The sequence below is a fragment of the Ochotona princeps genome, chromosome 16 (genome assembly GCF_030435755.1).
Source record: "Ochotona princeps isolate mOchPri1 chromosome 16, mOchPri1.hap1, whole genome shotgun sequence".
NCBI lineage: Eukaryota > Metazoa > Chordata > Mammalia > Lagomorpha > Ochotonidae > Ochotona > Ochotona princeps.
Genome location: NC_080847.1, coordinates 45,666,493 through 45,679,204, shown reverse-complemented (window position 1 = coordinate 45,679,204; position 12,712 = coordinate 45,666,493). Strand labels below are relative to the sequence as shown.

General features: G+C 48.1%; 1 protein-coding gene across 1 annotated transcript; it reads right to left on the bottom strand.

Annotated features, from left to right (window-relative positions):
- Positions 1-10,357: 10,357 nt before the first annotated feature.
- RGS9BP (regulator of G protein signaling 9 binding protein) lies at positions 10,358-12,493 on the bottom strand. The gene has a single exon (XM_058674614.1). It carries the CDS (start codon positions 11,749-11,751, stop codon positions 11,035-11,037), a length of 717 nt encoding a protein of 238 aa, XP_058530597.1. The 5' UTR covers positions 11,752-12,493; the 3' UTR covers positions 10,358-11,034.
- Between the last annotated feature and the right edge of the window lie 219 nt (positions 12,494-12,712).

Sequence of the window (12,712 nt, the reverse complement as noted above, 5' to 3'; positions counted from 1 at the left end):
GAGGATTTTTTAAAAGGTTTCACCATGGTTTGGATGTGGTTGGACTGTGTCCCCCATGGGTTTAGGCTTGGTCCCCAATGTGACAGTGTTGGCGTGGGGATGGTAATTGTAGGAGATAGGGCCTAGTAAGAATTGGTTAGATCACTAGAGGCACCGTCTTTGGAGGAGCTGAAGGTAATTTTGTGGGACCGTGGTTAGGGATAACTCCCTCCAGCGTGAATTCTTAGAGTGAACCTGACCCTTCCCTGCTCTCTAGCTTACTGTCATGCCAGATCTCTGCCTTTCAGCTGAGTTCCTGCCATGGTGCCAATGTACCATGATGTGATGTAACTGAATGGTGGTGGAGGGAAGCCTTCATGGGAGGCTGGATTGCTGGGGCCACCTGACCTCGGACTTTCAGCCTCCAAAATTGTGAGCTGAGCAAATCTCATTATTAAGTACCAACTTTATGTGATAGCTCAGTGGCTACATCCTTGCCTTGTAAGGGCCAGGATCCCACGTGGGCACCAGTTCGTGTCCTGACTGCTCTGTTTCCCATTCAGCTCTCTGCTTATGGCCTGGGAAAGCTGAGCAGGATGGCACAAAGCCTTGGGACCCTGTAACCACATGAGCGACCTGGAAGAGGCATCTGGTTCTTGGTTTCGGTTCAGCTCAGCTTCAGTCATTATGGCCATTTGGGGAGTGAACCACAGATCTTTGTCTCTCTTTCTCCCAATAGACTTGATGTGCCTTTGCAATGAAAAATAAATAAATCTTTTAAAAAGAGACAGACAAAAATTATGGGAGTTCTACATTAGGCTCTGACAGATCAATCTGAGCTGGAGTCATTCATGCTAAAATGACTCCTCAAACTGAAGCTTTAAGGAAGCAGAGAGAATGCCCAAACACATCTATTTTTCCTGGAACCAGGAGATTCTAGCTTGCCTCAATTAAATACAGAGGTCCCTTCTGCTTTAACACTTACAAAAAATAAACTTTCTTCCTCTCTGTCTCTCCCTCTCTCTGAAGCTCTACCTTTCAAATACATAAACCTTTTTGAAAGGGTAAGAAATTGTAGCTTAACAAGGTAAGCTGCCACCTGCCACGCCAATATGCCATATGAGCATTGGTTTGAATCACAGCTGTGCCACTTCCTAACCAGCTCCCTGCCATTGCACTTGAGAAAGTAACAGAAGATGTCCCAATTGCTTGGACCTCTGCACCCATGGGGAAGACCAGAAGAAACTCCTGGCTTCTGACTTCAGCATGGCCCAGCCCTGGCGATGGCAGCCATTTGGGAAGTGATTCAGCAGGTGGAATGTCTCCTCTGGATCTCTCCTCCTGTTTCTGCAACTCTGCCTTTCAAATAACTAAAATGAATCTTTTTTAAAAAAGCCAGTAATAATCTGATATTATCCAATCAGCTTTCTTCCTTTATTTCCTTTTTTTTTTCTGCCTCAGAAAACCCACTATTGTTTGATTGCCCGATAGGAACTGTCGTTCTAAGTTGTAGAATGAAGGCTGTCCAAATCCTGAATCACACATAAAAGTCAATTCAAGAAGTGAACGCTTAGTCTAATTGTTAGTATACCAGTTGAGACTCCTATCCCTTATTAGAGTGTCTGGGTTCAGGTATCCCATATGGGTACCAGTTTAAGTCTCAGTTATTTTTCCCATCCAGTTCCCTGTGTTTTGGGGATGAACCAGTAAATGAAAGATCTCTCTCTTTCTCTCTCTCTTTCTCTCTCTCTCAATTTCGACTTTCAAGAAAGCAAATAAATCTTTTATAAAATAAGCAAGCAATATTTCAATAACTTTCACTTTAAAAATACATAGCTCCAACTTTTAGGCCAGCTTGAATTTCCTTTTGTAACTTAGAGCTTGATATATACGTGGATAATATGAAATATGTTTGGTCTTTATTCCTGGTTCCACAAAGCTCCTGAAAGCTTTGGAATTCCCTGAGTCGCTTTTGTTTTTTTATAATGAGTTCCTTTTTCAAAAAAGGACTTATTTATCTATTAAATTTATTTGAAAGGTATACACACTCATACACACACACACACACACACACTTCTCCTACTCATGGTTTACTCCTCAAAAGTCCACAACATCCAGGAGCAGGCCAGGCTGAAGCTGGGTACAGAACTCGGCCCGAGTGTCCCATGTAGATAGCAGGCACCCAGCTACTTGAGTCCTTGCCTGCTGCCTTCCAGGTGCGCTTTAGCAAGAAGCTGGAATGGGAAACAGAGCAGGCTCTGCAACCGGCACTCCAATATGGGAAGTAGGCATCCCAAGCCAAGTCTTTACTAAGCTTCTACACTAGCTTCTACACTAATAAAGGGATCATTCATGAATGCCTTTGATAATACCCGAGTTTATGCTAGTGCAGTGACTCAGGATTAACCCCTGGATAGTGTTAGGGTGGATTATATCACCTTTAGAACCAAGTGGTTGAAAGATGATTAGAAGGTTCAGCCCCACCCACCAATCTCCAGGAAAGCAGAGGTTGGAGACATTGTCACCATCAAATGAACTACACTAAGGTCAACCCTACAAAAACAAAGTTAATTCAAGAATCTCAGAGGCTTGCAGTTCAGGATGTATCAGCTAGAATGGGCCACAGGTGGTACATCCCAGGGGGTTGGGGCAAAGAAGAAACTTTTAAAATGTTGTCTTAAAATGAACACGAAAGTTGTTGCAAAAGTTAGTGTTAACACATGGATGCAGACAGCATTGTTAGTTAGACATCCTTGTGCAAGTGGCTTGCCTGTAGGAATTCTTGCATGGATTCTGTCACAGGCACTTTTATGTAAGAGTTCATGGCCAATAGCTCCATTTTGATGTGAATGCCTCACCCCTTTTTAAAGATTTATTTATTTTTATTGGAAAGGCAGATTAGATTTATGGAGACAAGGAGAAACAGAGAGAAAGAGCTTTCATTCACTGATTCACTCCTCAAATGGTCATAATGGCCAGAGCTGAGCCAATCTGAAACCAGTAACCTCCTCCAGGTCTCCCACGCAGATGCAGGATCCCAAGGACTTGAACCATCCTCTGCTGCTTTCCCAGACCATAAGCAGGGAGCTGGATGGGAAGTGGAGCAACAGGGGCATGGACTGGTACCAGTACGGGATCTTGGCACTTACAAGGTGAGAATTTAGCCATTGAGCCCCCACACTGGGCCAGAGTGACTCCATTTTGATAGAGGTAATTTTCACAAATCCCAGGAGGAGGGATTCTGGGAACCCCAATTTGTAACTTATTTGGGCACAGTCACATCTGTTGACTGTTATTTGAAGTGGGCAGGGGAGTTGGTCTTAAGGGACCTCAATTCCTTTTTTTTTTAAAGATATCTGCTTATTTATTATGTGAAAGGCAGAGGGAGACACAGAAAAGTCTTCCACCTGTTGGCTCACACCCCAAAAGTCTGCAACGGACAGAGCTAATCTGGTATGAAGCTGGGAGCCAGGAGTTTCTTCTGGGTGGCTCACTAGGGGTGCAAGGACCCAAGGAGTTGGGCTATCACCTGCTGCTTTCCCGGCCCATTAGGAGAATCTGGGTCAGAAGCCGAGTAACTCGAAATGAACTGGTTCCCATATGGGATGCTGGCATCACAGATGCAGGCTTAGCTTGTAACGCCACAGTGCTTTTTTTTTTCTTTCAAATTTGTTTATTTTTATTGGAAAGGCAGATTTACAGGGAGAAGGAAATAGAGCAAGAAAGATCTTTCATCCGCTGCTTCACTTTCCAAGTAGCTGCAACAACCAGAGTTGAGCCAGAGCTAAACCAATCTGAAGCCAGGAGCCTGGAGCTTCCTCCAGGTCTCCCACATGGGTACGGGGTCCCAAGGCCTTGAGCCATCTTCCACTGCTTTCCTAGGCCACATGCTGGAAGGAAAGCGGGATATCCAGGACATGAACTGATGCCAGTATGGGATACTGGGTGTTTAAGGCAAGGATTTAGCCATTAGGCTATTTTGCCAAACCCCCAGGACTGAGTTATTAACTTGTGGGATCTGATACTGTGTTTTGGAGCTAATGTCAGATTTGAATCACAGGACACCCAGAGGGTGTCTGCTGGTGTGTAGGGAAAGACCCTGCACATTGGGTCACTGAAAGGGTTAATTGTAAAGGTGACTGTACTCCTGGAAGTCTGGAATCTCCAAAGAAACACCTGCATCCTGTTAAAAGAAAAAAGAAAAAGCTCCTGCTTCCTGAGACACTAGGAGGCAGGCAGGAGAGAGGGAGAATCTTGCAGTTTTTAGAAAGACAGCTACCTTCAAGGCATGCTGCTTTATTACTGTCTACACTGAAGTGATATAATCAGGACCCCCAATCTATACACTGTAAATTCCTATCGCATGCTTTCTGTTTTATGTCACTGTAATCTCTTAATCATGTACTAACTAGCTCACTGTCACATAGATTTGACTCTCAGTAGGATACTTACTATAAAACCCACACTTATTTCATTCAGGGAGCTTCTTGCTTATGGCAAGAGGTTGCCCCTGAACTAGAAATTAAAATCATTTCACTCAGATTCACAAAAATGTTCTGTTTTTTAAGTAGAAAGGATAGCAGTAATTGCCTATCTTTTCTCTTGCTTTAGAAACTAAATCAAGCTTTAAGCTTCAAACTGATTTTTAGCAGATTTTACCTAGGAAAAGTTAAATGTTTTGTGCATGTTAAGTTGTTTCACCCATCCATACAATTTTTAGTTTTTTTTTTTTTTCCCAGATGGAGAGGTTTTATTTGGGGAGTGAACAAGTGAATAGGAAAAAAAGAAAGAAGGAGAAATCACCTCCTGGGAGAATCCAGGAGATAGGGAGTCCCCTAAAAGAAGAGAGATAAAGACACCAAGGTTTCTGGAAGTATCTTGGGTTTTTAAGGGCTGGATGGGAAACTGAAGAAGACCTTCCACATTGGTGATCTTGTGTCAATTTGGAAAAGGCTGGGCAATTCCTGTGTTGCCCACTTGAAGGTGTTGTTGGGCAACTAGAAAATTGCATTTCCCAACAGTGTACATGCAAACTTCAGGCAGTGTGTTGGTAGCCCAAGGGGAATGGCCCCACAAAATTTGCCATGAAAGGGGTGGGTGTGTGGGAATCACAAGAAAGGAGGGGTAGATATGCGCACCTCTTTAAGAGCAAGCCAATGGTTGCATGAAATACTGTTCAAGCTGGCCTGAGTTAACTTTTAAGAGGACCTTGACTCAGATAAAAAAGCAAGGAAGAAAATCGGGCACCTGTGTCTAACAAGAAATTGACCTTCTGAAACCCCATAGTATGAACCCAGCTTGTGGGAGCCTGGTTAGGGGAGCCTGGATAGGTGACTCTGGAACTCATCAATGGGGGTTCTGTCCCCTCAGTCTTTTTCTTCTCTCTCTCTTTTTTAATTTGTTTATTTTTATTGGAACGTCAGATTTATAGAGGGAAGGAGAGACAAAGAGAAAGATTTTGCATCCACTGGTTCACTCCCCAAGTGGTTGCAACTGCCAGAGCTGAGCCAACCCAAAGCCAGGAGCCAGGAGCTTCTTTCGGTTCTCTCACATGAGCTTTGGGCCATCCTCTACTGCTTTCTCAGGCCCAAAGCAGGGAGCTGGAAGGGAAGCAGAGCAGCTGAGACACGAACTGGCACCCATATGGGCTCGTGGTGCATGCAAGGCTAAGATTTTAGTCATTCTCTATAGCCCCCAGGAGCTGTAGGAGACTGTCAGAATGGCTGCAGCTCCAACTGCTACAAGAGCCCTCCCTGCCAATGCCAGGAACTTGTCCAGCCCCTCCCTGCCAAGCTCTGAGAAGAGATGGTGGTGGGATCAGAGTATGGTGCAGGCAGAAAGGACAGATGAAATCAAGGAACCCTGAAAAGGCCCATGGCGTTCTAACTAGAGGCCGATTGAGACTGAGACGAGGACAGAGGCTGGCTGTTCCTGCGCCTTGTTGACGATCTCCTACAGGAGCAGGTCTCCCTGGAGGAGTCCCAGGAAAGGAGGACTCCCCGTTGTAAATAGAAGGAAATCGGATTAGACATGAAGGAGATCCTCCATGTACCTTATTCCATAGGCAATCTTCTTATCTCTCTCCTCTTCAGTCTTACTTTTCCTTTAAGATTTATGTATTTATTATTTGAAAGGCAAATCAGAGAAGTGGGTGGGACTGAAGCATACAGAGATCTTCCATCCTCTGGTTCACTCCTCAAATGGCTGCAACCATCTGGGCTGGGCCAGGCTGAAGCCAGGAACCTGGAATGTCCTTGTGGGTGGCAGGGACTCAAGCAGTTAAGCCTTCTTTCACTGCTTGTAGGGAACTGGATAGGAAGTGGACTCCAACCTGTGCTGCTTATATGGGATGCTGGCTTGGCACATGGCAGCTTAACTCACCAGCCCCACCTCTCTGGTCTTCAGACAGCATTTCAAAACATGCTTCAGCAGGAAAAAGATTCTAAAATGTTTCCTTTGCTTTGGGGGCAGGGAGGGGGAGGTTCGGAAATTATCGTATTTGATACCCTCACTGTCTAATAACAGAATAATATTATCTAGATGACAAGAGCATTCAAAATTTTATTGTAAAAACCATGTAACAGCATTACATTAAAGTGTTGGGAAAACACCATTCACAGTCTCGACAACTTCACAAGTAGTTTCATTTCCTTATAGATCTTTTCCATATTCTAATATGCACATACAAGCAGGGGATCATCAGAGAAAGAGGATCCTTTAAAAATACATTGACAGCAGAAGATACCATTTAAATAGATCATAGAAGTCTTCAGGTTTTAAAAATTTCAACTGAAACACTAAAGAATGAGGATGCCCAAGGTCTCGACGTATTGCAGTGAAAACACCCAGAATCTTCTGGGAAGAGATGGAAAACTAGAGAGAATTCTTTTTAGCAATCCACCCTGACGTGTGGACATGGGGCTGCAATGCCCACTTTCGATCAGTTTCCAGGAGCCAGAGGAAGCAGTGCTTGACCCGGGGCCGTGATCTGTGTTGGCCACCTACAGTGAGAGATTTTTCACATGCAGACCTGTTCTTTCTGGATTCCACCCTGCACAGAGGGGAGTGTACAACCTGGAGGCTTATTATCCCTGAGTGTTTCCGAACATCTCTTTATGAAACCGGGTTTGTGAAGAGTAAATATTCTGACCAGGACAATTACTTTCAATCAAATGTGCATAAAGGACCTGAGTTATTTTTAGTCATAAGTTCATAGCTGAAATCATTTGAGGATACCTTTGCCTCCTAAGTTATATATGCTACACATTCTCCTTAATTTTTAAAATTATGAAGAATCGTTCTAGAGAAATCCTTCTCTACACAGGGCAGACACAAAGCCTTTAATTCTACCTTCAATCCGAGGCCACATAAGCACAAGAACTCACAAGAGGCAGCTAATGCAGTAATAGTCCCTTTCCCAGCACTGGGCAAGGCTGAAGCCTGGAACCAGGAGCTTCAGCCCCCACATGGGTGCAGAGGCCCAAATTCTTAGGCCATCCTCTGCTGCATTCCTAGACCCATCAGCAGTGAGCTGGAGTGAAAGTGGAGTAGTGGGGTCTTGAACCAGTGCTGCTATGGAATGCTGGTCTCCCCAGTGGCAGCTTCTCCAGCTGCGCGCAATGCTGGCCCTGTGGGTTTTGCATCTGTCATTTTACAGAATCCATTCAAGTGGCCTGTTAGGCAAAGCAGACAGTTCTTTTGGACTCTGACTTAAGAGTCTGAATTTAAAAATTTCGTACCTCTAAGTCCTTATAAATAAGTACCTTTACACACATTTAATTTTTAAAAAAGCAATCCACCTGCTGATTCTGATGTGTATTAAAATCACAATAAATGTACTCAATGCTGATCTTTAAAATTACAGTGTTCAAGAATTTGGTATTAATCTTTGACTAAAATGACAATCACCACTAAACTCTAAAACTGCATTCTAATATGTACCAAAACAAGTTAACAAACTGAACAAGAATAATGCAAAAGCAAACCAACAAACGAAATAACTCTTCCCGTTGAACTACATTGAATGTTTTCAGCTGTGGAAGGGATGAACCCCCAGTTCACAGATGAGGAGTTCGAGGCACAGGGAGGTCCATGACCTGCTGAGGTACTTGGAGAGAGGGGCAGAGCCCCCTGCACATGACTGTTGGCCAGGCCTCATAGGAGGAGCATCCCCAAAGGAACACATTTTGCTCCCCAGGCCAGCACCGTGGTGCGTGATTTGGGGGTCTTGTCCTTACCAAGTATCCATCACAGAATAGAGAAGTACATTCTGGAAAGGACACAAGTAGGTAAAGACACAGCAGGTGTGCACCCTGAGGAGGAAATGCAACATTGTGAGGGTCCTCACACAACCACAGCCAAACTACCGTTCAGCCACTCAGCGTCACTCTCCCTTTCTCACCACTCAACGTCACACATCTTTATTAGCTAACTGTAAACCTTGGGTAAATCATGACGTTTATTCACTAATCCTACTTACCAAAAGCATGTTTCCCTTGTAGTATTTCAAAACATAAGCTTTTAGAACACACTGGGGAAAAATAATTTACTAGCCCTTTTTTTTTCCTCCTACAAATATTATTTTACCATTAGCAAAAGTTCATCACTCATTCTTGGCATCCCAGCTCTTGTCTTTGCAGTATCAGCTAATGCCTATGGAATGCTTTTCCCTATTCCTTGTATCATAATGTAAGATCATCTCAACGCTTTCTAGAAAAGTAACAATGTTGACAGCAAGCATCTAACTTGACTCACTTTTATCAGAAAGCAATCTAACGTCCCATACAGAAAGGAGAACAGAGACAGGAGGTGGAAAGCAGTCTACTGGACAAGGCAGAAAGTGATTTTGCTTGTTACAGAGCACAGTTCTATGAGGCAAGGCTGCAACTCCAAACAGTGCCTAAGTTCCCTAACCCTTACACTTTCCAAACTCAAACAGCTGTTTAGGTGGACCAGGCTGCAGCATGAATGTTATTATTCAGCTACTTTGTAACATTTCATCACTAATTGCAGGGGAAGAGGACCCTTAGAAACAGGTCCTCACCTGACCTCAGCTAAGTACCTACAGATGTGCCAAGTGTCTGCAAAGAGGAACAAGAAGGAAACCTGTTTGGCCTGGACTACACAACAACTACCCACTGTGTCCCTAATAAATTCTGCTAAACACTTTTTTTCATTAGCCAGAACACCTAGATCATCATAGAAGGTTATAGTCTGCGAAACAGCAGTGTATCTTTATGTCCCTGGGGGAAGGTGAAGAGACACTCTTTGCTGTGTTGTGGGAAGAGTTCAGAAACTTTTTATGTCTCATCAAAGGTTCCTTGGGTGGGGAATACAGGTGCACCCGACCCTACAGTGGCCCCTATTTAGATCAACACCACAGCCCCCACCCACCTGAGTGAGGCAGGGGGAGTTTTTATTTTAAGTATTGCTCTTTACAGCATTTTAATCTAGACTTGAGACCTGGGGGTGGGAGTGGAGGGTCTTGTATCAGAAATGCCTGAAAACAACCCAGGTTTTCCTTCTTTGAGATTCTGGAGCTGGTGTGCTGAACAGGAGTGGCCAGGGCTAGGCTGGAAGTGTGGAAGGACTCTCAGAATGGAGTGCCCAGCAGCAGCCCTGCTGCTCCTCCAGACACCCTTGTGAAAAACTGCTAGTTCTCTCCTGTTGGTCCCTATTCCTCAAACTGGTGTAAAAAAAAATCCTTATCAGTTTTCAGCCAAATTGAAGTTTCTGTGTTTTCTGGAACCCAGGTGTAAAATGGCAGCATCGAAACTATTCTGCCACCAATACTTTACGCCAACACCCCTGTCTTCAAGAAAGGTAGGTTTTAAACAGAGGTATACACATATTTAATAGCATAAATATACTGGTATGAATAAAGATGCTGTGTTGGACTCATTGGCACGTACAAATGCGCGGCCCAACGTCTTTCATAAAAACAAAATCTCCTTTGATCACTTGATCATAGTGAGGTGGTTATGCCCTTTTTATATGTATATATATGATTACTATTTCTACAAATCTTAAATTCCCAGGAAACCTGCTACATTCTCAGTCTCAGAGCTGATTGGCTCAAAACATCTGTGGGCCAGTGTATGTCAGGACCCTCTGCTGGAGGCGCAGGGAGTTGTTGGGGGAGGAGGCAGAGGGCTGAGCAGCCTGCTTCACCTTAGCCTACTATCCTGCTGGCCAGCAAGCAAGCTCTGCGGGATGGATAGGACTGAGCACTCCAAAAAGGATTCCCCAGCGCCGCTCCGAACGAGGATCAAACACACCGGTCTACACTGCTGGAAGAGCCACAAGCCCCCGCCAAGGAGAAGGTGCCCGTTTAAAGCAGCACGTGGCCCTTCCCAAAGCCCCGAATCTGGTGCAGGTGTCTGTGGTGTGGATGGGGTGGCTGTACCTCCGGAACAGACCCGGCGCCAACCTTTCTTGCTGCCCTAATGGATCAACTCTGCCAAGAAGCGCAATAGCGCACCGCAAAGGAAGCACTCTGGGCAAACTTATATCTGCACTCTCCCAAGTTTAGGCCCCAAAGGATTAAGGTCGTCAAAAACTGCTTACTTCTCACTGCGTTTTGTTTCTCGTCCAGGAAAAAGTTATCACCACTCACAGGGAACACAGTGGCTCCCCTCCCCCTCTCCCTCTCCCTCAGGCGTCACTCCACTTCACAGCCCCTTTTCCAAACTGCTCCTTGCAAAGCTTGGGAGACGCCGGCAGGGCGGGGGCGCCAAACTTGGACTTAAGACGCCCAGCAGCACTGGTATTAACCCATTAACTCGGAAGGATCTGGGACGGCGACTGGTGAGCGTTTCTATTAATAGGGGATAAAGCTCTTGCAGACCTTAATGCTTTGGCGGCCCTGGGCCAAGTTAACTCCTCCCAAGCCAGGGAGGGGAGACCATGTCCTGTCCAGGCAGACGCGCGCCTGAAACGCGCGTGTACACACGCATACCCGAGTCTCAAAACCGCTCCCTTTCACCAGGCGGACCCCAAGCCCGTCCACAGTGGTATCTCCAGGGAGGGAACTGGGAGTGGGCGGACAGCTGTGGGTCAGCTCAGCTTCGCCACACATACGGCCAGGGCCACAGCGGCCAGCAGCACGGCACTAAAGAGGGTGGCAGCCAAGGCCTTGCTAGGATCACAGGGTCCCGATCGCTGTTCTTCCACCGACAGGCCTCTTGCCGAAGCGGGGCCCGCGCTAGTGCTGGACAGGAGCTCAGCGCCTGCCGTCTGCTGGGCCTGCACTGTCCAGCGAGGCACGTTGACTTTCATCTCCATGTCTTGGATCATCTCGCCCACCTGAAGGACCTCACGCTCCAGCTCCTGTAGGTCGGCGACGTCGAAGTCGCGCTCCGCCTCGTGCCGAAGGCTGCGGGCGCTCAGGGCGCGTGCAGCCACCCCGGACGCGTCACCCGCCACCCCAGTGCGCACCAGCGGCCGCCGCGGCGCGTGCAACGGAAAAGCGGCTCCCAGCGCCAGCGCACGCTGCATGTCGGCTTCCAGCAGGTCCAGGCAGCCGGAGAAGGCCACCCAGAGGCGCTCGAACTCGGTGCGGTCCTCTGCAGCCAGGCTCCGGTCGCGCAACGCGCCTGTCAACCGCGCTCCGGTGGCAACCGCCAGCTCCTGAGCCTTCTGCCGCGTCTTCTGCAGCTCCTCGCGCAGGTTCTGCGAGTCAGCCGAGCCGCCGATGGTCAGCACCAGGTGATGGTAGCACGCGGTCGTCCTGTTGAGCGCATCCAGCAGCGCTTTGCACTCTTCCCGTGCCATGGTGCCGCGCACCCGCCCGGCCGCCGCCCCCTCTCCGTCTCTGACCCTCAGCGCCGCAGAATGCCGCTAGCCCTCATGCCGGGCTTGGGCCGGGCGGCCCGACCGCTGCTCATGGCCCACGACTTGCTTTTGCTACCGTCCACCGAGCCCGCGCGAACCTGCGACGTGCCTCCCCAAAGACTCGTGAGGTGAGACGGCGTCCCTGTTAGCTTTCTCGTACTCTCTTCTTCATCCTCTCCAGAGTCAAGCGCGGTTTCCCTGCCGGACCCTCGCCTGCACCGCGGCTGCCCGCGACGCCGAGGCTGTCGCCTCCATACTCTTCGGCCCTAGCCACAGGGCTAACGGACCGCCAGGGAGCAGCGCGTCTGGCCCGAAAGGCTGCCGAGGACCCGCCCACCGCGCCCGTCCTCGCTGGACACTTCCACCCCCGGACACAGGACAGGCGGGGCTGGACGGGGGCGGTCACGTGTGGGCATCCATCTGTCCCTCCCCGGCAACCACGGTAGTGCTGCCCTGCTAACGATAGGCACGCCCACTCTTTTCCCATTTTGCAAAGGAGGAAACTGAGACCCCACGTGCAGTCCCCTCAAACGGGGGGGGGGGTTAGAACACAGGGACACTGAGTCCTGAGACCCTACTGGCAACTGGAAGCGGTGTGCGCAGTAGGCCCGGGCTCCTCTGACATCCAGGTGGAGCAGAGAGGTGCGCTCTGCCAGGCTGGCCCGTTCCCAGTCCGGCTCGCCCATCCGTTGCCGTCCAGCCCCCTTTTCGCCCACCCAGCTTGAAGCCCACCTCTAGGGCCAGCCCAGCTCTTGGCCCCGCCCTTCCATGTCTGGACACGCGCAGTCGGCAGCGCTGGGCAGGGCTAGCCAGAGTAGGAAGCGCGGCGAGCCGCCCTGGCCCCACCCCCGGCGGAGCCGGATTCCATGATTGCTCTACCCACGCGTCACTCGGAACAGTA